The sequence below is a fragment of the Carassius gibelio genome, chromosome B5 (assembly GCF_023724105.1).
Source record: "Carassius gibelio isolate Cgi1373 ecotype wild population from Czech Republic chromosome B5, carGib1.2-hapl.c, whole genome shotgun sequence".
Lineage (NCBI taxonomy): Eukaryota > Metazoa > Chordata > Actinopteri > Cypriniformes > Cyprinidae > Carassius > Carassius gibelio.
In genome coordinates this window covers 4,909,622-4,934,965 of record NC_068400.1, presented here as the reverse complement: position 1 = coordinate 4,934,965, position 25,344 = coordinate 4,909,622, and the positions used below count along the sequence as shown (strand labels likewise).

The window sequence follows — 25,344 nt, the reverse complement described above, 5'->3', positions numbered from 1 at the left end:
ACATTAACACCACTAGAACAATTATTGACAATTAATTTGCAGAAGAGATTGTCAAATGTGTTGTTTGTAATTTAAATGCAAGGCTGGACATCACATGAAAACCCATGAGAGTACTGCACAAGTTCCATTGACTTCCCCCACCCAGCAGAACCAGACTGAAATTCCTAAGGGTGAAGGGCTTTGAACCTCTGGTCTCCACAGAAGTTTTTGTCAAGAGAATGGCAAAGAAACTGTCTTTTGTACATATATATGGACCAGAATGAACTTATGGTCCTTATGAAAAGACTTATAAATTAATCAGTCCATCGCTTCACTCCATATTCATTTATGTGTAACCCACACATTTGACTATCATGTTATAATCACTTATTGTGTATGTCTTTTAATAACTATGGGATAGCTTAAGGATACATAGTCATGTCTAGTATCTACGTAATTGCTTGCTTGAATTAGTCCAGACAATAATTTATTCGTCACATGTATCGTATTCCGGTTATAGGAATCATGTCCAAAATTAGACCCTGCAAGAGTGGGAAAATCCGGACTACATGCTTGGTAAGATAAACATATGATTTATGATACCCCCAAGCCAAGACTATATCTGATTGGTCAAGACAACATTTGAGGTGTGGCCAACAGGCCAGTTTAAATACTTAGGACACCATAAAATCTCTGCTTTTAGGTGTTAGCTTTGCTTCTGCTATTAGTCATGCCTGCTTTTAGTTCTAGCCTTGCTTTTGCTATCAGTCATGCCAGCTTTTAGCTTTGCTTCTTAGCTTTAGCTTTTAGCCATGCTGTTTGTCATCACTGTTCCTTGAGCGCGGTTCCAGCATGTTTCAGTTTTTCGAAAATTATTATCAGTTTACCAAAATTATTGTTTCGATACTGATACCCTGTCAAGAATTGCGATTTCGATACTTTTTCGATACTTTTCCTGAAAAGGGAAAATACACTCTCAAATATCATTGATGTGCATTATTTTAAAACCGGGACAACATTCTAAACATATAACACACTAATAAATGAACATATGAACAGCAGATATATTAAACATTTGAACAAAATATGAAATATCAAAATATTAAAAAAAAAATAGAGCAATGACATTCAAGGTAAAGAATAAATTTAGCAGCGTTATCTTGGTTATCATAAGAAACATAAGAGTAATAAATGTATCTTGATTCTGAACTTTGAATAAAAATATGAACAGCGATTATATTAAACAATGTTTCTGAACTCAGAAAATTAAATGTCAAAAGATAAATAATATCAATTTAAGCAATGGCATTACATTTTTTTTTAAAAAAGAAAAGAAAATATTGTAAAGATATTGTAACTTATTCTGTCAGTTGTGCAACCTTTTCTTTCAGAGGAGAAAACTCAGCCAGTGAGCTTTAATGAGCGTCATCTTTTTCTACCATTCGTGGACCACAGTATCACTTGTGCTCGCACATGCAGCTTAGTGATGCGCAGGTCCGTTTTTTTTTCCAACCTGCGGGTCCTGCTTTTATGAAATTATTTGGCCCGCCCCAGCCCGCAAATCAAGTAAAATTTCTTTATCCACCCCGACCCGCGCATCGGGGACATCACAGAAGATGCTACTAGACTCATATTTCTTGTTCACTGACGTTCCACCCTCCAGAGCTGCGCGCATGCGCAGCTCGTGAACTTCTCTGTGTCATCCTGTCAAAGAGTTACTCAACATGTGACGGAGCATGTGATTTGTTGAATGTAGTGAACGAATCCACCCTTCACTGAACGAGATCGAGAGATCTTCTCATTCGTGAAGAGTTGAATGAACTGATACATCTCGTTCGTGAATTAAATGAATGAGTATTCAGGGTCAGTGAGCCAAGCAAATCTCGATCAGCAATCAGCAGATACAAAAAGCGCAGTTATAGGTGCTGTGCAGATACGCTCATATTTAGCATACAGAACATAACTCCATGTTTAATTCCCGATTAATGTGAATATTATATATGAACTGTCTGACCAAACAATTAAAATGTTAATTATGCTAGACAACCTTGTGCTTTGTTCATCTGAACAACTTATTGAAACTATTTAATGCGATTATGCACAAATTTTAGTAAAGCCAAATCAGTTTAGTAAAGCCACTAATGCAGCCATCTCTCTGTAGTGCTTTTTTGCTGCGTGTATAAGGAGAAACAACACAGCCATTCCATAGGGACATGCACACACACCAACATGAAATACGTCTCTTACAAATCTGGAACGCGGTCATTTTTTTGAAGTATCGATACTAATAAATTTAGGAATCGTGACGTTTTTCCGAGAATCGTGATACTTTTGAAGTATCGGTGCACCGTGCAACACTAGTTTCAGTCTGCACGCCTGCTGCTACTTAACCACGATGAGAAGAAACACAACTTAGTCTCGCCAAACTTTACTTCTTTTCTTTTCCGTTTGAGAGTTTTGTCTTCTGAGTTAAGTTTTGAAACGTCGAGTCTCCGACGCCTGACCTCGGTTGCCCGTTCAACTTCAACCAGCGCACACAACTCTGCACCTTCAGCCAACGCCCCACCACGGGCCTTCCCAAGATGTCACTTCAGCGACTACTGAACTTCCAGCCAATCAGCGACATCGGGATAGCCCTTTCAACGGGACTCCTTTTTCACAGGAGACGCAAGTAACCTCCAGACTGTGACCTTTACTGGTGTATCTAATATAATTTTAACCTCATTGAGGAACTCAATGCGAGGGTTAATTAAGTGATTGATGGTTGTTCATGTCTATGCAATTTAACGTATTGCTGTAAACTTGGGAGTCCATATTTCCATTCCCTTAAACTAATCTTTCCCTAACTTTCGATCTTCCTGCAACTTGTGTGAATGTGTGAGTGCGTGTGTTTATGTGTTAGAGTAGTTTATATGTCTTAGATTTATCCAATAAAGCCTTATTCATATTGAAAAGAGAAGTATCTTGTGTTTTGTGCTTACAAGTTAATGTCTTAAACTGCCGATCTTGTTACTGTGCTAATTGATAGTGTTTTCACTATAGTTTGGATATTAATATCCAGCGCAGATTTGATGTTAAACTGCTCGTTCAGTGAATCGCAGGGCGTCTCAGTGATCAGCCGTGAAACAGTAATTCTGTTCAAATTCCCTTTAAATTATTAAATGATTCCCTTTGAGCTAAATTAACCTGTTTCCCTTACAGCTCAACAATCATTATTACTTGGTAGTGTACAGTAAAGACAATTTGCAGTTTTAATGTTGCATTTAAAGTTGCATTGCTGCACATACAAATCTCTTATTTCTCCAGCTTTGTCACAAATGTGTTCATGTGGAATGTTAATCTAAATTGACATTTTCTGTTAATGAAAAATAAAATATTTTCCCAAAAAGTCACAGAAAAAAAGGTACTGAATTTCACATACAAATCAGAATTTGGTTTGCTGGAACATGGGTAACCCTGTCTTAAAAATTACGAAAGCTGGCTGGCCATATTTTGTTAAACCATTGCCCAAGGATGAAATTAACAAATTTAAATGAAATTTTATTAATAAGATTCGGAAGGAGCACGTCAGATACTTAGCCTAATCAACACAGGTGGACCATAATCAAGTAATCAATCCCATAGTATAAATATCGCTGACTTATCTCTATCCATTGACGTGCTGGTTCGCCTTGTTTGTCACCTTATCACAGACCCAATTTTCGTACCAACGAAGAGAGCTACACAGGGGACTTATAAGACCTGCTGCTTTTGTCGGACCTGAGATCATTTCTACCCAGCCAAACACGGTCGCTGAGCAGCATTAAGCGTCATCACGGCAGCTGCTCTCCTCGCCAAGCCACACGTCGTGGCCAATAGACCGTGCAAGCTCAGAGCTTGCCTCGCTCCACACAACGATCGTGCCGCCCGGTACCGAGCTCTCCTTAAGCGATGGATTGCAGCAGAAAGAATCCAACCAGCCTGTGCCGAACCCCATTTCTCACTGCAGCTCAGCCTTTCACTCCGGCATTCCGGCCGAGTGGCAGTTTGAGGCAGCTTCTTCTAGCGGCGGAGACCGCACGAAGTTAACCAATAGATTTTCAGGCGAAGACGCTAAAAACAGGTTCTTCTTTTTCTTCATTAGATTTTTACGGCAGTTGGCATCCAAAGTGTTGCATCTAAAAGCAGGTTAGCGGCTAAAGTTTGTCAAACGACGTCATGACGCAGTTCCATCTTCTTCTACTAGTGTTTTATGGCGGTTTTGTCAAACCAGCGTAAAGGTGCATTACCGCCACCTGCTGATCTGGAGTGTGGATTGCGCATAGATTTGGACTACAGATACAAACATTCCATCGGATGATGAAGCCACTTTTAACCACGAAGCCAAGGCATTACATTCGCCTTACCGCGCACATTCAAACCTCACTGAAATGATACAGACATAAGTTCCATGAAAAAAAAATGCTTGTAATTCTCTGGATAAAAGCATCTGCTAAATGCTTAATTTCATTTTAAATTTTAATTTTCATGAAATTTTTCTGGTAGGACCAAATCATTTAGGGACCTATTTCACCATTCACCGACGTGATCACTCAAAATTCATCTAAAACGCATCTGCCCTCGTTTTTTGACACAGGATAGCAAGTATGAGTAAAATTACTGTCGCCTTTTAAGGACCGTAATAAAAAAAAAAAAAAAAAAAGGCAAGTAAATATCTTTAGAAACCACTTGGAAGCGAATAGCACATAACTGCTATTAACCCATTTGCTTGCAAGCATCGCTAACGGCCCCAGTTTATTATCGTTTCACTTTCACAGCACGTTTAACATCACTCTCTTACCTGATCTGGATAAACAGTGCATCAATTGAAAGACTTTGGCTTTGATATTTGACCAATATTTCGATAAAACATCATTTCAGTGACAGTTATTTAGTAATTATGTCAGGAAAACGATTCCTATTCCTGAACGGTAAATGTCGAAGTGTTAGCTCGTGGACAAATGTTGATCATGGATCTAGTCAGAAAGAATCATGAGCAGAAACATCTTTATTTTGGGTATGTAATTTCTGTCTCCATGCCAAAAATGGGGGGTGACTGGTAAGGGGTTAACGTTACTGCTATAATCATATATTTCAGTACAACGTCTTACAAGACTAAACATGCTTCACCGTTTCCAAAAGCCTCTGTTTCCACAATCCATACTACAACGTGAAAACAGTGTTCCAAACGTATCCGCTCTGGAGACCATCTAAAGAGCCTGGAGGCCAAATGAGAGGAAAGATGCTTTTCCAACAGGAACATAATAATGTGGACAAGGCTTGAGGAATTGTCAAATCAGGCAACCAATTGCTAAGCTGGTAACACAGTAGGCTACCCATTCATTTTTATCTAGCCCCATCAAATGTTACTAAACCTTTTTACTCTTCCCACAGCCAACATCTACTGCAGCCGAAGCAAGTAGCCTTTCCTCTACCTCCTCACTGCCGCAGCAGTGTGTGCTCCCGCAGGAGCCTTTCCCGTATCTCCCCACTGCTGCAGCAGGCAAGAGCCTCCCGGTTAGACAACCTTACCTTTTCCTTTTCTATGGTCAGCGAGGCTTACCCGTTCGATGCATGTACTCCCTTCGGATGCTGGCGAGAGTCTCCTGGACAGACTTCCTTTACGTTTTCACTCTACGGTCGGCGAGACTTAACCCGTTCGATGCGTGTGCTCCCATCGGACGTCGGTAAGAGTCTCTCGGCCACGCATCTTACCTTTCCATTTGGCGGTAGGCGAAGCTTAACCGTTCGACGCTACGAGTCTTGACCTCTCGCCAAATCCTGGAAAAAAAAAAAAAAAAAAAAACTCTCAGCTACCCACACATCTTTTAACCCCACCTGGCGAGGCTTACCCGTTCGATGTTCTGAGTTTAATGCCCCATCGGATGCCGTGAGAGTCCTCCCAGTCGGGTTTTCCTTTCCACTCTCCCCCGGCGAGGCTTACCCATCTGATGCGTGTGCTCCCTTCAGACATCTGGCGAGAGTTCTTCCGGTCGGGCTTATGCTTGCCGGCCGCAAGTGAGTCTCATCCATCCGATGCCGTGAGTCGGAATCTCCCTTCGGATGTCGCCAGAGTCCTCCTTGTCGGCCAGCCCAAAGATTCTTATCTGCCAAAACGAGAGGACACAGACGTCTGTCATCCTGAGTCTCAATCTCCTGTCGGAGGCTTCATGGGCCCTCACGGTCAGCATTAGGCCCTTCACCCACTGAATAGCAGGGGCTATCAGCCAGTAGGGCCCGTACACCGACACCGTGACCTATTCCGGTCGAGGCAACTCGGGTCTTCCCCGTCGGGCACCACAACAATGCTGCTCCTCCTCATCGGCCGGTAGGGCTCACCGTTCCAACAGCACAAGCTCCAGTTGAGCATCGGCTCGAGCCCTACCGACTGGGCGCCAACAACTATGTAGTTCACTAGCTGCAGCCGGTAGGGCCTACTCTCCCAACGCGGAGGAGGAGCGCGTCAGATACTTAGCCTAATCAACACAAGTGGACCCTAATCAAGTAATCAATCCTATAGCATAAATATCGCTGACTTACCTCTATCCATTGACAGTTTATCAGCATCCCTCCTCCACCCCATCTCCTCACTTCGAGTTCACTTTATAAATAGACGGGGAAGGGGGGGGTACTCTAGGTTCGGGCCATTCCCGAGCTCGGAGCCCTTCCCCCGGACAGCATGCCAAATACGCATACCATACCTCAGCTAATTATATGCAAGCATGAACTAGTGAAAGTGAATGCGACTTATAGCATATAGTTTATTGCCAATTACATGTAGGATGTTTGAGGTGTTTGTGTTTAAGGACACTTAATTGCCTAATCAATGGGTGTTTAAGTGTTTAGTCTAACAAAGTTTAGCACCTCGATATAAAGGTCACAGCCATTCGAATCTGTATCAGTTAGAGGGTCAATTGCAGACTGAAGTGCTGCCAGATCTTCATCAGCCAGAGGCACCTCAAATTCTGGGACCTGAGCTCCACTGACAGAGGTCTCAGGGGTCATCAGGGCATCCTCCCAGTGTAGTTCTGGGATTTGCAGTTCCTAAACGTATGGAGAGATTTTAGTGTAGGCACAAAACACAGTGGACACTCTAAGCCTTAACCCTAATAATAATTTTAAAAATAACATCTGTATGTTTGCTTCATGCTAGTCGACAAGCAAAGAATACAAAACAGCTTATACTACAGTGATAATTGTTAACAAAGCTGTCCTACCTCAAGATTTTCCTCTTCCTCTGGAGTGTTGAATTGCCCCATATGCCAGAGCTGTTGTGGAGTGTAGTTTCCCTCTGTCCTGAGGGGATGGCTATTCCAACCTGCTGCAAAGATGTGTAACGCTGCTCGAAGGCGAGGTAAGAAGACATAATGCATGCAGAAAAGGTGCACCGTGTTGGAAATATCCAGAAAACCATCTTCCTCCAGTGTGTGAAGCACATCATAAAAAATGCAGGTGACAGCTATCCACACGTCCCGCCACATCCGTTCCATTCTTCAAAAGTACAAAATGTCTATCAGACATGGGTATTGGCAAAATGTAATGCAATTCTCATTTACTTAATAAGTGCTATATCATTTATAATAATTAGATACTCTGGTCCAGAAAGCTGAGAGACAGTGCGAACCTCAAAGGATACTTGAATGCCAAAATGTGGCAATGAGTGAAATGAAGGCGAATGGGGAGAGTTCTGTGCAGAACACAACATTTTCATTAAAGGTTTGGACAAGGAAGTTTACAAAGCAAAATGGGATTTCCCTAGCCATTCAACTGTATATGATCACAGATATCAGAACAAAGATAGTAGCTAATGTTGGATTACTTGTTAGACTATTTTTTGTATATACTGTAAAAAAAACAATTGATGGGGGGTGTTGATGGCAAAGTGGATAAGACATGCTTTTGGTGTGAGAGTTTCGGGTCTGAATCCACTGTGACATACCAATGTGTACCTGAGCAAGACACTTAACCCCTAGTTGCTCCAGAGGTGTGTGACCTGTAACATACTTAACAATTGTAAGTCGCTTTGGATAAAAGCGACAGCTAAATTAATAAATGTAAATATAAAGATAGTGGGTTTTAGTTAGGACAGCTAAAAAAGTTAAATCTCTAACGTAATAATCTTCGGACAGCAGGTATTTCATATTACCTTTGACTTTGTACACTTTTTCCCGAGATAAAGCTAGCTCGGCCGGTTCCACGTCTCGCAAACATGAAGTAGGCGATGTAAAAATTTTCAACTCCTTGATCTCTGCGAACCACGTAACATAGAAATAATATGGTGCAATCATGAACAATCTGCAGCAGTAACCCTTAGCAGTGAATCTGACAATTAGATGAAACAACTAAAATGACTGACAGAGTTTCCTCAACAACATTTTCTGTATTTTAGGGATAATTAATTAATTCAAATTAAAAATGTATAAATGCTCTGTATAGCGCCTTTCTAGTCTCTGCGACCATTCAAAGCGCTTTTACACTACATCAAATTCCCCATTCACATACTGGTGGAACAGCAGTATCTTGCCCAAAGATGCTTTGTCATGTAGCCTGGAGGAGCTGGGGATTGAACCTCCATTTTCCCGATTAACGGGCAACCCGCTCTATCTCCAGAGCCACAGCTGCCCGCAATAATAAGACAAGCAGATAATATATATTATTTGAAAAATAAATAAAACAATCTAATAATAATAATTACCTTGATAGAACACCATGGAGTGATTATTAACTAAAAAGATTTAGTGACACAGCAATTACAATCAACAACAAAGTTTAGAACTGTTTAAAAAGGAAACAGTAATCATGTATGTACTGATGATGTTCAGTATTGCAGAAACAATTCCATTAACCAATTAGTCATTCTGTAAAAAATATATTATATATAAAAACAGCATGATCAAAATAAAATTATTAACATTTACTGGTTACAACCTCACAAATGCTAACATTTATTTGCTGATCTCTATCCGCCCTATCCATCTTATGATAATATGTAACTTTTTTAACCTGTAAGAATAAGTTCGCAATTAGTGTATGTGACTTTGTGCTCTGCAGCTTGTGAAATGCATTTTCCTAATTTACATTCAAAAATGTTTTCAGTAACCGAAAACACAATTAAAATAATCGTTAGGTGAAGGCATCTTTTTCACATTTTCAATTACTTTATTTCTACCTGAATCCATATCAGGCAAGTAAACCATGGCAGAAGCTTAAGTAATGCATCTTGCTGATGATTAACATGTTCAACAGGCTTGCCATATTTAGGTATGTTTAAGTCTTCTACATTATCAACAACAGTAACTATAAAATAATGTAAATAAGGTCTGTAGGGTAGAGGTCTTCACGGATCCAAAAATTTGTGCCCGAACCCGAAAAAGACCCATAATGTACTACTAGAACCGACCTGGACCCGTCTATTATTTCAAAAGCTGGACCCGGACCCGTGTAGATCCGAGAAATGCCTACCCGGATCCGACCCGGACCCGTATATTATTTGAAAGCTGGACCCGAACCCGCCGGGAAGACACAGACCCGACTGGACCCGATTGTCACATATTCCACCTTAAATTGCTTTTAAAAGTCAATATACCTGTTGCAAAAAAATACAGCTTTTTGTCTTACCTAATTTAAAGGTCCCATTTTACGCGCTTTTTTGAAGCTTTGATTGTGTTTAAACTAAGTGCAATATAACATGTGTTAATGTTTCGCGTGTAAAAAACACAGTATTTTTCACACAATTCACCTATCTGTATACCGCTGTTTCCACTGTCATAAAAACGGGCTGATGACTTCCTTGTTCTATAAAGTCCCTCCTTCAGAAATACGTAACGAGTTCTGATTGGGCCAGCGGTTCCTGTGTTGTGATTCGACAGCAGCTGAGAGCAGACTGTCCTCCTGGTAACGCGATTGGGCTAGTTTTGAATGAGCTCCTTTTACATTATAATCCTACACTCCATATACTCCTCTACGTCAGCTACGTTCTCAAAACTCAGGCAATTTGATAATACCTAGAATATCAAAATCAACTGCGGGCGGCAGATCCTTTTCCTATTTGGCGCCTAAACTCTGGAATAACCTACCTAACATTGTTCGGGAGGCAGACACACTCTTGCAGTTTAAATCTAGATTAAAGACCCATCTCTTTAACCTGGCATACACATAACATACTAATATGCTTTTAATATCCAAATCCGTTAAAGGATTTTTAGGCTGCATTAATTAGGTGAACCGGAAACACTTCACATAACACCGTACTTTCTACATCATTAGAAGAATGGCATCTACGCTATGATTTGTCTGTTTCTCTCTTGTTCCGAGGTCACCGTGGCCACCAGATCCAGTCTGTATCCAGATCAGAGGGTCACTGCAGTCACCCGGATCCAGTACGTATCCAGACCAGATGGTGGATCAGCACCTAGAAAGGACCTCTACTGCCCTGAAAGACAGCGGAGACCAGGACAACTAGAGCCCCAGATACAGATCCCCTGTAAAGACCTTGTCTCAGAGGACCACCAGGACAAGACCACAGGAAACAGATGATTCTTCTACACAATCTGACTTTGCTGCAGTCTGGAATTGAACTACTGGTTTTGTCTGGTCAGAGGAGAACTGGCCCCCAACTGAGCCTGGTTTCTCCCAAGGTTTTTTTCTCCATTCTGTCACCGATGGAGTTTCGGTTCCTTGCCGCTGTCGCCTCTGGCTTGCTCAGTTGGGGTCACTTCATCTACAGCGATATCATTGACTTGATTGCAAATAAATGCACAGACACTATTTAAACTGAACAGAGATGACATAACTGAATTCAATGATGAACTGCCTTTAACTATCATTTTGCATTATTGAGACACTGTTTTCCAAATGAATGTTGTTCAGTGCTTTGACGCAATGTATTTTGTTTAAAGCACTATATAAATAAAGGTGATTGATTGAATGATTTTGAGAGAAGCAAGTGGGCAGCAGCAAGTGCTGGAGATGTACTTATAATCACAGCAGCGTTTTTACTGACGCGCATGAAAATCGCATTTGTTTTTTTGCACAGCCCTAACATCTTGTTAACAAAGCTAAACAGCTTTGCCCTTTGTGTAATAAGTTACAGAAACTGTTAAACGCACCAACTTAAATAATAAAATACACTTACAGGTTGTGGTCCATAAACAACGCCTTCTCCAGACAGAGAGGAAACTGATCAATCTTTCAAGAATAATCTTTGTGCGAATCCGGCATTAAAATGATTGAGATTGAGAAAGTTGTCCTCAGCAAAATGAGCTGCACATAGTTTTACATGTGGATTATAATTTTCGGGAACTGAGTTAAACATAAATTGTAACCATTAATCTCCAAGTACAGCGTCCCTGGGAAGCCCAAACAAAGATGACTGGACTCCAAGCTGAAAATAACAGCATTTCAACGACATAACGACAAAAACAAACAGCTCTTCCTTCTTCTCTGTCGGAGCTCAACAAGTCCACGCCCCCCTTTTTGTGAATTCATGTGGGCGGAGGTCAGTCAAAAAAAACTGTTTTAGTGACGTCATTACTGCAGGAACTAGAGGGATGTAGTCCAAACGGGTCGTTTTTTGTAGGCAAATTCTGTTAAATCAAATATCTCGCTTGGCATTGAACTTTGAGCTTTAGAATTTTACAGATATTATTTATAATCTAACAACAACATTACACACTAACTAAAGTTTAAAACATGGGATCACGAAGAAGGGCACCTTTAAGGAGTCGTAGTCTCTCTTCCTTGTACCTGACTGCCTGTGATGCATTACAATCCTCCGACAAGAAAGTTATCCATGTTATTCCTGTCGTTATTCCAAGTCCAAGCTTAATCAACTCATTATTTTAGCTTCAAGAGTTCACCTGATGTTACGCTGATGGATGACAAATGCAGCTGTGCTCATGTACATTCTGACTCGAGTTAACTCGCATAATAACTTCGACTGTTTGCCCTTTTGAACTATAATAACGCCACTGACGTTACTTATTTGCTATCATCTCTGTGCTCTCTGCTCTGCGTCGAGTCTGAATCTGACCAATAAAACTTTTAAGATTAAATGGTTCATTTATATTATTATAAAAATGGGAGAAAATGTAAAGTGCGGTTTGTCCCTCACTGGTTGCCATAGAAACATGAAACATGCTGGAGACTGCACATGCTAGCTGTATCAACCTAAAATATGTTTAACACAATTTGAGCGTCATAGAAAACATTCATGTTACAGTTCACCTCAGATTCTGTTGCTGATATGAAATATATTAAATACAAGTGTGTCAAGCCTGCAAGCATTATTATTGTGCGGGCACTTGCATTAAGTCTGAGTCTGCGCGCTCTACTTCTAACGGCAGAGAGAGAGAGAGCGAGAGAGCGAGAGCTTTTTTTTTTTTTTGGCTCACACTTTTCTTTTCCTAATTTTACAAGTTGCAAGTTACAAAAAACACAAGCAGAGTCTGATCACGGCCAGGTGTTCTCCGGACCCGGCTGCTCATTTAAAATATAGACCCGAACCTGTACATGTCGACGGGTCTCAGGTGCACTGTGAAGACCTCTACTGTAGGTTTCTGGGCATCATAGAAAGATTTTCCTCATTGAATGTTATAGAATTGCAAAAACTATTTCTTTCATATATTCTACAATATTTTGGGGGACTTAAAAGATCATATTACTCAACCACATTCTCAACCACTTATCCTTCTGTACTGTAGATAGAAATCCAAACTTTCTATTGCTTGAATTTAAATTATTTACCTAGCAAAGTGGATATTGTATATATGAATTGTAATACCTTTCTGGAAAATCCATCAACTCCACCAAATATTATCAGGTTGTACCTATGAACAAAAAGTAATACAAATTTAAAAAAAAGTACATTATTGACTGATACTTACCATGTCACACCGATCACTGCCTTGCATGCTTTAAATAAAGTTGTAACTTTGGTGTAAAATTGGGTTGGATACTATGGAGGTGAACAGAGAGATACAAATACACTATTGTGGACTCATATCACACCCAGTGAATTAGCCTCAACTTCAAGTCAGAGGGCCCCCAAGGACCTGAGTTTAAAACCACTGATTTACTTAACACCTTAGCAAGGATAAAGTTAGCTAATCATGTTATCATGTTATCAAGTTCTGAGTCAGTCATGTTGCTGGAGCATCCTGTCACACTTAGTCCATATTCCTCCATCCTACGGAATATAGTGCATTGTGATACCCCTAACAAGTGCGCTATGCAGGGTACTGAGAATTGTGCTTCTAGTAAGTAATGCAACTGATCTCTCTGTATAATCAGCCTGGGTCCTTGTCACGGTTGGTAAACCATGGTCTCGGGTTTTGAACCCTGTCCAATCCACCTCATCCCCAGACCTCATCACTCCCCTTCACGGCTCTTCCCCCGCAGCTCCTGTGTCACACTCTCCTGCTGCCAACGCACCATCGCACCTTGGATCACCAGTGAGCTCTGCCTCTTCCTGGACTTCGCCCTTCCCGTCAAGATTCCCAGTATCACCTGTCTTCGTATTCATTGTTTGTGTTATTCCATTAAATGTTCTAAAATTTGCACTTGCTTCCTCAAACTTCTTGACCCATCGTTACAGTCCTCCTCTTAACCCCACAGCTGTGTCTAAATGTGACACAGCTGGATTGTTTTCAACTGCAGCTTGGACCAGCTCCAACAAATGGTTTAACTGCTGCAAAATGTCAGTGCCAATGTGTATGTGATCAGCAAAAGACTGAATTAAAATTAATTCATTGTTGCAGACAAACTCGAGGAAGTCCAAACCCACAGGTTGTCTTGAAAGTGGTTGCTGTATTCTAGACCGCAGCCACTCAAGTAACTTCTCCCGAAGGACATCCTGGCAGTAAAAGGAAAATAAATGAGAAATTAGCCTTCCAAGAAAGTCACATAAACAACACTAAACTTGCAAATACAGAACAATGCTAAAAGATCTATACATGAAATGCATAGCATAGCCTATAATTTTGTATGCAGTTTCCAAACAGCTCTATTCTACCTTCATTTTTATATTGTGATTGACAGCAAGCTTAGAAGTTGTCATTTTTACCAAAACAAGACAGCTGTGAGCAGTAAAATATAATAGTCTTTCAGCATAATAATTGTAAATGTATATGCATACATCGGCAGCAAATGTAGGCTATTATTTCACCCCAAAAAACGCAAATTAAGGAAAATGAACATTTCACTATGGCATGTTGAGGGTTAACGGCATGGTCAGGAGGAGCGATGAATCTGCCCGGGAAAATTCACCATAACCAGGGCCGTTTGAAGGAATTTGGGGGCCCCAAGCAAAATGGACATAGAGGCCCCCCCACACGCACACAAAGCCTACAGGGACCACAGCATAGCCATACAGTTTAAGTTCACCCACATTTTATATAAATAAAAAAGGTTTACAGTGCAAATACTGCTTGAAAAAAATAGTTTGGTGGAAATTCAATAGTGATTTGCAATAATATGACAGCACACACTTATCAGTTTAAACTCTGGGCTTTGCAGGATATCAGCTATAATTATAGAGCTTGTGGAGCCTTGTGCTATATAGAGGAAACATCAGCACTGAGAAGTGATGCATCTGTTGATGTTGAGGATGAAGTTGATGGTTTAGCTGGGAAAATAATTGAAAAAAAAAAATCTGAAATTACCTGTGAAGTACGTTTTACCATTTCACTGTTAGCATATTGAAAGAGGTCACTATTAACAGCTCAGGGGTGCATTTCCCAAAACCATAGTTGCTAGCTAAGTTAGATGGTAGACACTTTACAATAACAATCATTAATAGATGGTAAATTGATAGTTAATTAATTTTTAGTTAATTGTCATTTAACTGTTAGCAAACAGTATTTTTACTTATTATAAAGTTTACCAAAAACTTAAAGATATGTTAGCATTTGCATATTTTGATATTAGAAAGGAAGGGATGCAGGCAGCTGCTTTCACTGCCAATGCTTAAAAACATCCCAAGCTAATGTTTGATGCACAGAATTTATTGTGTGGTTTTCCTAACCCCCATTTGGTGAATAGATTATCAAGGTGGAATAGTTTAGCATGCTATTTGCTGTGCCACTTTCATCTAGGGCTGTAGCTATCGAATATTTTAGTAATAGAGTACTCTACCAAAAAATCCTTTGATTAATCGAGTAATCAGATAAAATGTGTTTTTGCTTAATTAAAGTGCAATACTAATTATGCAAGAGAAAATAAGACTTCTGGGTCTCTTAAAATGAACAATTAAGTTTCCATTTTTAGAAAAAAAATATTTTTATTTTTTAAATGCATAGAATGCAATGCATACATAAAAAATAAACATTTAATTATTACCCATTGTTTCTCTGTCTGTACTTGTTCTGTGAACAATGAGAATAAAGTTGACAGATGAATTAAGTGCTTTTAAGTCCCATTCGGTTGGGCGTTTTAAATAAAGTATTTTCTGAGATGCACATTAAGCATTAAACACAAAACATTAATTTATCTTTTAATTATTGAAAATTAAGCAAACAACTTTTTGGTAAACAAAGGGGATTTACTATTAAAAATAAAACATGGAAGACATTTTGTGTGATTAAACCTTAAAAAAGAAAAATTTTTTTTTAGTAATCTATGTACATTCTGCAGAACAATAGTAATACATCTCTGGCAAATACTTGTCTAAAACAGGACTTTTATTTTGACGGGTTGACGTACCTTTGTATGTGATGTGACGCTAGTTTTACTCAAATCAAACGGTCAAATTCTCATGAAGTGACTGTCAGACCAGTTCTGGAGATGTTGTTCATGTGTTCACATCCTCATTTAGTGACACAGCAGATGCTGAAATCACCGCGAGCGTCACGCGCGCTTCAGTGTCTGTAATAAAGGAAGACGTGCTTCTGCTCCATTCATTAACAGAGACACGCAGAACATGCAGGATTCATATTTAAACAGACTGTTCCGGTTTAATATTTACAGATATTAGTCCATAACGTGATTTGATGTAAGTGCAATGACCTATTTTTAATTCATTCATTCAAAATTTGGCAAATTACATGTCATTCTACTTTAAACTGTAAATTCTGTTTTTATGACTGGATTCCGCGATTCCCTCTGCGTTTTCTGCATCGCGGAAATCATAGGGCCCTAGTTGTGATATACCAGCTTTATCTTGCAATGGACAAACGCCACGATGTCTCTTTACGTTTGCCCGCGACCTCAAATCAAAACACTGCTGACTCCTTGCAGTATGAGATTTCTGATCTGCGTCTTCCTTATCCCGTTAAAAAACATATTACATTAAAACCATATTCCTTCCGTTCTAAAAAAAAAGTTGCACTAACTGTTCGTTACAAGCAGCATTTGCCATCAGGCAGGTAGCTAACATAAACATATTTTTGCTAGCCTACCTGCTGCAAAATTACACCATTTGTACAAGAGTGACAAGTAGAGCTATTTTATCCAGTGTAATTTATCACTTACCACTATCTTGTTTTTTCTTATCCTCCTCTTCCTTTCTCTTCTTTCTCTTCTGGCTTCCTGAAGCATAATTCCACTTCATTACTGCTGAGGAGGTTTTGTATTTTGCCGGTAGCAGAGATCACGTGGTTGGCTGGCTGCTGTCAGCAACTACTGAGAGGGGCCCCCTTGACAGGGATCGCAATAACAGTGTCATTACACGTTACTGCATTGACGATCAAAGGGGCACTCACACAGTGTCGTTGCATTTTATTCTTAACCACTCGTTGTCTTGGGGCCCCAGGCCAGCTCAGGGCCCCAAGCAATTGCTTGGTTTGCCTGCCTTGTCGCGACGGGCCTGACCATAACTTTACTTTAAAGTTTCGAACACAGCCTCAGTTAGTTAGTGACTATAGAGATGATCACAAGCATGCTATTAAGTTTTTTCGAACGAAAACAAGTTTTCAAACACTTAGTTTCAACCTTTCAGAACTTTATTTTCAGTTTTGAAACATGGCAGGATGTTAATCCCATACTCCGCAAGTTAATTTTCTGCCAGCAGAAGGCGCCAAGAGCGGGAGAGGTAGAGGTTTCTCCAATTATGGCTGCAAAACGGCAATGAGCTCACAAACGCTGCCTTATCAAGCATAACATGCGAGCTGAATTTGAACATTTTCTAAATACAGTAGTTTTCCTTCTGAAATACAGTGATAAAAAACACCCGCTCTGGTTTTTTAAAACCCTGCAGTGTAGTCACTTTAAACCATAAAAAGCAACCCAGCAGGTATGATAACCCAACTGGTTGGGTTAAAATAACCCAGCGTTGGGTTCGTCCCTTTTTGACCTAGCGCTGGGTTGCTAAAATAACCCAAATTGGGTTGTTTTCAACCCAGCAGTTTTTAGAGTGTAGTCAATTTGTGTTTATCCTTGTGTTCATTATTTTGCTATATACTATTATTTGGTTAGTTTCGATATATAAATCTCATACTACTTTAGTATTGTGTTGTGGGATATTCTATTGTGTTATCACAATGCAAAAAAAAGATAACAGGCTATTGAGATTAATATAACTTTACATACAGCCATGCTTAATTAATGCATTCATTTCTACATTCAATATACTCTTACAGATCATAAAATGCACAGATTGCCAGTTGGAGGATGACACTCCTAAAGGTAATTGTTTATACTTTTGAGAAAGAATTGAATGTGCAATCAGTATTTACTAATGTAAATCTACCCCTTTAAAAAAAAAATAATAATAATACACATATTAGTAAACATTTTATTGTGTCACCTGTGAAGAAGGTGTTCTACATAGGCATTTATCATCAAAAACAAATTGTGTTCTGCTCTATTCGATGCGATAGGTGTCAGTAAAGTTATGACAACACCACATCTAATAAAATTTATTTTTCACAATCCAAGCTTCCTTTTGAACATTTTTAACCTTTTGAACTTCTTGATGTTCTTTATATTCAAAAATAATGATACTAATTAGTCCCAGCTTCCTGCTTCAATAGGAAATGAGTGTTTGTGCCAGACAACTTCATAGTGTCTTTGTGTTTGTGAGTGACAGGAAGCTATTGAGAAGTGAGGGCGAATGGGATGGGCAGAAAGTATATTGGAGTCAACTTTAAGTGTTTTGACTGGTTGCTTGTACGATTTGGTACTTCTCCCTCACATTCCGTCGTCTCTGGTGATCAGTGGTTACTTCTGATGTATTCTTTGCTGGAAACCAGCCTTTCTTTCCATCAGAGAGACGCATGCCTTCATACCAACCTTGACAAGTGAAATGGAAATCAATTTTATTTTCGAGAATAAAAAAAAAAAAAAAAAAAAAGATTTGATTTTAACTGTACCTTCACTGGTTTTGCGCAGCACATTGATGACATCAGATGGCTCCAAGCTTAGCTCGTCTGCCTGTTTTGCTACATACTGACTGACACACTGCACTTGGGGACAGTCTGATTGACACACACACACACACACAATATCATTTCAGAAGCTTCCTCTAAGTGATATCACAGACCCATTTTCAGAGTTTGACAGCAACTGGTCAACATTCACTTTCATTGTATGGAAATCAACTGTTCGCTAAAGAAGTCCTTTTGTGTGACATGGAAAAATTTAAATATTTGGGCATATATACACAATAGCATGAAGGGAAGTACAGGACCAATGATTTTATTTTAGTATGTTATTTTTATAAAACAGCAGATATTGTGTTGTGTGTGTCCAATACAAATTTCCTTTGAGATAGTAAACTTGATCTTATTTTATTTTTGGGAGAGTATTCCATTAAAAGACAGTGCTACTGCATTGTGTGATGTTTCCCACAGTGTCTGTGAGGTATTGAATTGAAAGCTCACCCCAGTCCTCATAAATCTTGTCCTCCCCGAGGGCTGCTTTAATCGACGGGAAAGCAGCCATCCACCTATGCATGTCTGACCTGGGGAGAGGGTGAGAGTGAGAGAGGTTTGAATGATAAAAATGTAAAATGTCAGTTATTGCTAGTTATAGACTAGTATGAATAAAACTGAGCTACATGCATCTTACTCTGTATTAGCCTTGAGCAAGTGTTCACATGTGTTCCCCCGATGGTTTTCCAGTAGGGTCAAACAGAAACAGTGATCCAAGTGTGGCCAAAGATTGTTTTCTGTGGCCTGTACTTGAACCAGAGACCGATGCGCATGATCAATCACCACAAAGCGGTCTGGAGAGCCACTGAGAGGAGAGGGAGGCATGAAAGGACAACACATGGGTCCGTGTATCTTTTGGTCATTCAATTTTCTATTTAAAAATAAATAAAGATAAATGAGAAACAGTTTGATTTTCGTTTTTTCGTTTTGTTTATGAAACGGAAAACAAAAATTTAGCTGGATTTTTCGTATTTTTGTTTGTGGGTAAAAAATCAGATTATGCTTTAATTTTTTTTTGAATGTGTGGGCGGCGCTGAAACGCCCCTTTCATCCCTTCTGTACTTCACCGACAAGCGGCAACCGTGTGCAGTTCATTTTCACCAGGAGAGAAGCGGCATACAGCAGAGTTTATTAATCCTGCCAATTCTTTGCTAGTGGTGCTTGCAAGCTTTTATATATATATATATATATATATATATATATATATATATATATATATATATATATATATATATATATATATATATATATATATATTTTTTTTTTTTTTTTTTTTTTTTTTTTTTTTTTTGACCAAACAGAAATTAATTTATTCAATGACATTAGAATTTTACTGTAAGATCTACAATGACAAATATGTGCAGATTTTTTGCCTACTAATTTTATTCTATGCCTATTTAAGAAAAACCTCACAGCCTAACATGTTTTCATTTGCTATACAAACAACAGCAACTGAAACTTTATCTTGTAGAGTGTAGTCTGCTGCACTTCTCCGATCGGCGGATCCCGATCCACAGCTTCCATCCCGATAACAAGAGGAAAGAGCTTCAGCTCCATCAGTTTGGGTCGTAAGACAGCCTAAATAACATGAAAACTCAACAGGATTTGCTTTCTGTCATATCGGTCTACATTAACTTCTTTCTGAAACGTCAGAAATGAACCAGGCTCATGCATCAGACGAACCATGTCTTACTGGACACGTCTACTTTTAAAATAAGCCATTTAAATAGAATAATAATAATAATAATTTTATATTTAGGCCTATGTAATTCAAATGAAACCAAAGGTGCAGTGTTTCCCGTCTGAACTCATTATCTGTAACGATGTCACACCGTCACTATATTCATACAGTCATCTACAGAATTCGTGAATTCAGTTCATAATTCTAAGTAGCCTATAGCATATAATTAAAACATTTAAAGTAGACTAATTATGGGGAAAACTTAACTTATATTAATATAAATTTTATTATAAATGTGGGGTTGGATTTTTCCCATTTAATTTTTTTTTATGAATGGCCTAGAATAAAATAAGTAGGCAAAAAATTTGTAGTAGGCCTATATTTTATTCCATGTTGTTGTAGATCACAGGCTAAAGTAAAATGCAAATGGTGTTTTATGAATAAAGTTGTCAAGTCTGCTTTGTCAATAACTATAGCAGCCGGAAAAACATAATATTTTTTTTTTATTTTATTATTAATTTAATTAATTATTATTATTATTATTATTATTATTATTATTATTATTATTATTATTATTATTATTATTATTATTATTATTTTATCTTGCAAGCACCACTAGCAAAGAATTGGCAGGATTAATAAACTCTGCTGTATGCTGCTTCTCTCCTGGTGAAAATGAACTGCACACGGGTGCCGCTTGTCGGTGCAGTACAGAAGGGATGAAAGGGGCGTTTCAGCGCCGCCCACACATTCAAACAAATATTAAACCATAATCTGATTTTTTACCCTCAAACAAAAATACGAAAAATCGAGCTAAATTTTCGTTTTCCGTTTCTTAAAAAAAAACGAAAAAACGAAAATCAAATCGTTTCTCATTTATCTTTATTTATTTTTAAATAGAAAATCGAATGACCAAAAGATACACGGACCCACATGAATCAGAAGATTCACTCAACTCACTAGAACGCCACAGTATTTGTTGTTGCTATTTTTTTATCTTTTTATGTCTGGTGATGGCATTTAGGATTTAAAATTAAAAAAAAACTTTTTTTAAAAGATTATCATGATGAAAATAAGGTATAAGAATTATAACGTTTACTGGTCACAGAGATTTTAAAAATTCAATGGGAAAAATATATCCTATTGATATTTTGTTGATGGGTCCCAGCTTGATATTAAGTTCCAGGTTTGCCTACAAAAATATGTCATGTCTACTAAGATTTTTTTTCTCTCATTTTGAAGATTTATCTCAATAATCACATTCCTCTAACCTTTTCTTCATGGTGAGAATGAGAAGGTCATTGAAGAGGAACATATACACAGGGGTACATTTGTTGCGGATGCTGAAGAGAGACCCTCTTTTACATAGCTCTTGGAGTTCTCCCTGTTTATCTAGACAGCGTGTTTTAGAAACAATTGGGATTGCCTGTAGAAATCAAGAAACACAAATAGCCAAAAACAGAATTAAATTTTTTGTTTGCATATTGAAATAATATAAACTGATCAGCCACGCACGATATGAAAACCAGTTACAGGTGATGTATGATTAAATAGTTAACCCAAAAGTGAACATTACAACTAAATGTGTTGATGCAAATAGAACAATGATTTTTGATGGTTCTTTTAAGCAGCACAATCTGAGTTATTATATGGATCCTATAGTGATACTTAAATTGTCACGTTAAACATTTTAAGGTCAGAGTATTACCACAGGTGCATCTCAATGAAATAGAATGTCGTGGAACAGTTCATTTATTTCAGTAATTCAACTCAAATTGTGAAACTTGTGTATTAAATAAATTCAGTGCCTAGACTGAAGTAGTTTAAGTATTTGGTTCTTTTAATTGTGATGATATTGGCTTACATTTAACAAAAACCCACCAATTCACTATCTCAACAAATTAGAATTCTTCATAAGACCAGTAAAATAAATTTTTTTAGTGAACTGATGGCCTTCTGGAAAGTATGTTATACCTGTACATGTACTCAATACTTGGTAGGGGCTTGTAAGACTGGAGCCGGACCATCTGGACTGAGGGATGACTTCTCCCGAAGAAAACAAAGGACTGATAATTAACATTTGAACACTCTCTTGAACACCCTCCATCATGAGTAACAGTGCCATCAAAGACGCACCATGCCTAGTAGTTCACACCTCACTATCACACTCCACTTAGTTTCACTCAGAATTGCCAATAGTATAATATTCTGCATTAATACAAGTGATATTTACAGTCATATTTGGTGTCATTTGAATTGTCTCAGGGCGACTGGTACAATGGACTCAACCCTAGAAAAGTAGATTAAAAGATAATGTTATGTGGAGGGTAAGGGAGGAACTCATACGCAGACAGGAATCACTACACAGAGGGTTTATTAAAGACAAAAGGGGAAAACAAAACCCATGAGTGGGAAAACAACGACTAGGGCAAAGACTAAATAACTTAACAGGACTGGGTTGACACGATAAACAAACTCTAAACACTAGAACACTAACTACAAACAAACATGACCTAATCAAATTCCAATTGTTAGTTTCTGTCTTCATCTCCGGGAATGTTTGTTTTTGGTCTGAGGTATTTAAAGGTTTGCAGCAAAAGGATCAGCTAATAAATTTTTACATTTGATTTTATTCAGTTTTACTCTAATTATTGACTAGTAGATTACGTTGTATCCTTGTTGGCAACATGAGCATCTGAATGAACGAGTTAATATAAAAGTAAAGAGTTAACTATAATAATCAAATGTCAGAAGAATACTAATTAAAGAGGCATAAAACCAATTTACATTTCAACCTAAATTCAAGGTCATACTAAAATGGAGTCAGATTAAATAATAAAATGGAGTCAGATTTGAGTTTAACCTAAATTGAATAACTCTATTTGCTGAAAGACCAAACACGTAGGAAAGCTTCATCCAGCACTGGATACCTGTCACAGTGTCTGGGTTGTGTTCCCTGGGTTCCCACTAGATGTCATCCTTTCCCACGGTGTTTGTCACTTTATGAACTGTCTGTTCCCTTATTTGGTCGCCTTCCTCCTTGTTTGGGTTAATTGATCATTCCCCACCTGTCTCCAGTTCCCTCATTACCTTCTGTGTATTTATACCCCGGTCTGTCTGAGTATGTGTCATGGAGTCCTTGTCTAATGTTTAAAGTTAATCCGTAGTCTTGCGCTTGCTGTGTGTTCTTGTCTGTTTTCGTGTTTATTGGATACTCTGGTTTTGACCCTGCCTGGACTGTTTACCCCTTTGGATTACCCCTTAATAAACGACATACCTGCACGTGGATCTCTCTGTGTATTCCTGTGTCCCGGTCGTGACAGAAGGACTCCGTCACAGCAAGATCCAGCGGTATGTCGTTTGATGTTTCCCGTTCCCCAGCCAGGATGGTGAAGTGGAGAGCTAAGTATTTGAAGCTGACAGCTCTCCGCCAAGAGGGCAATGAGGTGGGTGCCATGGCACAGGTGTTCTGGTCCTTGGCTGAGGGCATGGGATATAATTCCTCCAAATTGGCCAGCGGTCCAGCGCCACAGCACAAGATGGTCGCCAGCCCAGCACCACAGCACAAGATTGCCACCCGTCTCGAGTCAGGTTCCAGTGGACCCTCCAGAGTCGAGTCAGGTTCCAGTGGACCCTCCAGTGTCGAGTCAGGTTCCAGTGGACCCTCCAGTGTCGAGTCAGGTTCCAGTGGACCCTCCCGTGTCGAGTCAGGTTCCAGTGGACCCTCCAGTGTCGAGTCAGGTGTTCGTGGACCTTCCAAAATCAGGGCTAGTCACTGATAACCTTCCAGAGTCAGGGCTAGTCACCGCGGACCTTCCAGAGTCAGGGCTAGTCACCGCGGACCTTCCAGAGTCAGGGCTAGTCACCGCTGACCTTCCAGAGTCAGGGCTAGTCACCGCTGACCTTCCAGAGTCAGGGCTAGTCACCGCTGACCTTCCAGAGCCAGGGCTAGTCACCGCTGACCCTCCAGAGCCAGGGCTAGTCACCGCTGACCCTCCAGAGACAGGGCTAGGTACCATGGACTTTCCAGAGACAGGGCTAGGTACCATGGACTTTCCAGAGTCAAGGCTATTCACCATTGATCTTCAAGGACTGTGTCAAGTCACTGGTGATCTTCAAGGACAGAGTCAAGTCACTGGTGATCTTCAAGGACAGAGTCAAGTCAATGGTGATCTTCATGAACAAAGGCAAGTCACCACTGATCTTCATGAACAAAGGTAAGTCACCATTGATCTTCATGAGCAAATACAAGTCACCAATGATCTTCATGTACAAATGCAAGTCACCAAGAATCTTCATGAGCAGTGTCGGGTCAGCACCGATCTTCTGGAGTCCAGTATGTACACCATGGGATTGCCAGATTGTCTTCCTCCCGTTGGTCGGACCACACGGTTGTGGTGGTCTTTTGCTCCGCCCTGGGGAGCGTTCGCCCTGACCACACGGTTGTGGTGGTCTTCTGCTCCGCCCTGGAGGGCTTGCGCCTTGACCACACGATTGTGGTGGTCTTCTGCTCTGCCCTGGAAGGTTTCCGCCTTGACCAAAGGGGTGTGGTGGTCTTCTGCTCCGCCCAGGGGGGCTTCCGCCCTGACCACACGGTTGTGGTGGTCTTCCACTCTGCCCTGGAGGACTCTGGCCTCGACCACAAGGACGTGGTGGTCTTCTGCTCCGCCCTGGGGGGCTTCATGTTGTTTTTTGCTTTTTGTTTCTCCTGTCCCTGTTCCTCTCTGTTAGTCTGGCCCTCCGTCCTTCCCCCTGAGCCTCCACCTGTCCGCCTCCCTCCTGGTCTCTGTTTGGTGTCTTGTCGTGGAGCGTCTGGGAGCCGCTCCGTAGAGGGGGGGGTACTGTCATAGTGTCTGGGTTGTGTTCCCTGGGTTCGCACTAGATGCCCTACTTTCCCATGGTGTCTGTAACTTTATGAACTGTCTGTTCCCTTATTTGGTCACCTTCCTCCTTGTTTGGGTTAATTGATTATTCCCCACCTGTCTCCAGTTCCCTCAGTACCTTCTGTGTATTTCTACCCAGTCTGTCTGAGTATGTGTCACGGGGTCCTTGTCTTATGTTTAAAGTTAATCCATAGTCTTGCTCTTGCTCTTGCTATGTGTTCTTGTCTGTTTTCATGTTTATTGGATACTCTGGTTGTGACCCTGCCTGGACTGTTTACCCCTTTGGATTACCCCTTAATAAACAACATACCTGCACGTGGATCTCTCTGTGTATTCCTGTATCCCGGTCATGACAATACCTTCCTTGGGCTGAGTGCCTGGAACTTACAGGCTCCTTTTGCTTTAATTACTGCCTCAG

General features: G+C 39.8%; 1 protein-coding gene across 44 annotated transcripts in view; it reads right to left on the bottom strand.

Moving 5' to 3' along the window:
- Positions 1-17,711: 17,711 nt before the first annotated feature.
- The window catches only part of LOC127958675 (rho guanine nucleotide exchange factor 15-like), a 115,545-nt gene continuing 107,912 nt past the window's right edge, over positions 17,712-25,344 (bottom strand). For 43 of the 44 annotated variants that reach the window (XM_052557628.1, XM_052557629.1, XM_052557627.1 and 40 more), the window contains 5 exons: positions 21,315-21,469; positions 19,000-19,233; positions 18,813-18,892; positions 18,303-18,407; positions 17,712-18,222 (listed from right to left, as the gene is read on the bottom strand). In XM_052557628.1, coding sequence (XP_052413588.1) covers positions 18,077-18,222; positions 18,303-18,407; positions 18,813-18,892; positions 19,000-19,233; positions 21,315-21,469 — 720 coding nt within the window. In that variant the 3' untranslated portion in view covers positions 17,712-18,076. The remainder of the gene's footprint in view (positions 18,223-18,302; positions 18,408-18,812; positions 18,893-18,999; positions 19,234-21,314; positions 21,470-25,344) is intronic. The other variant, XM_052557632.1, reaches the window with a different exon arrangement.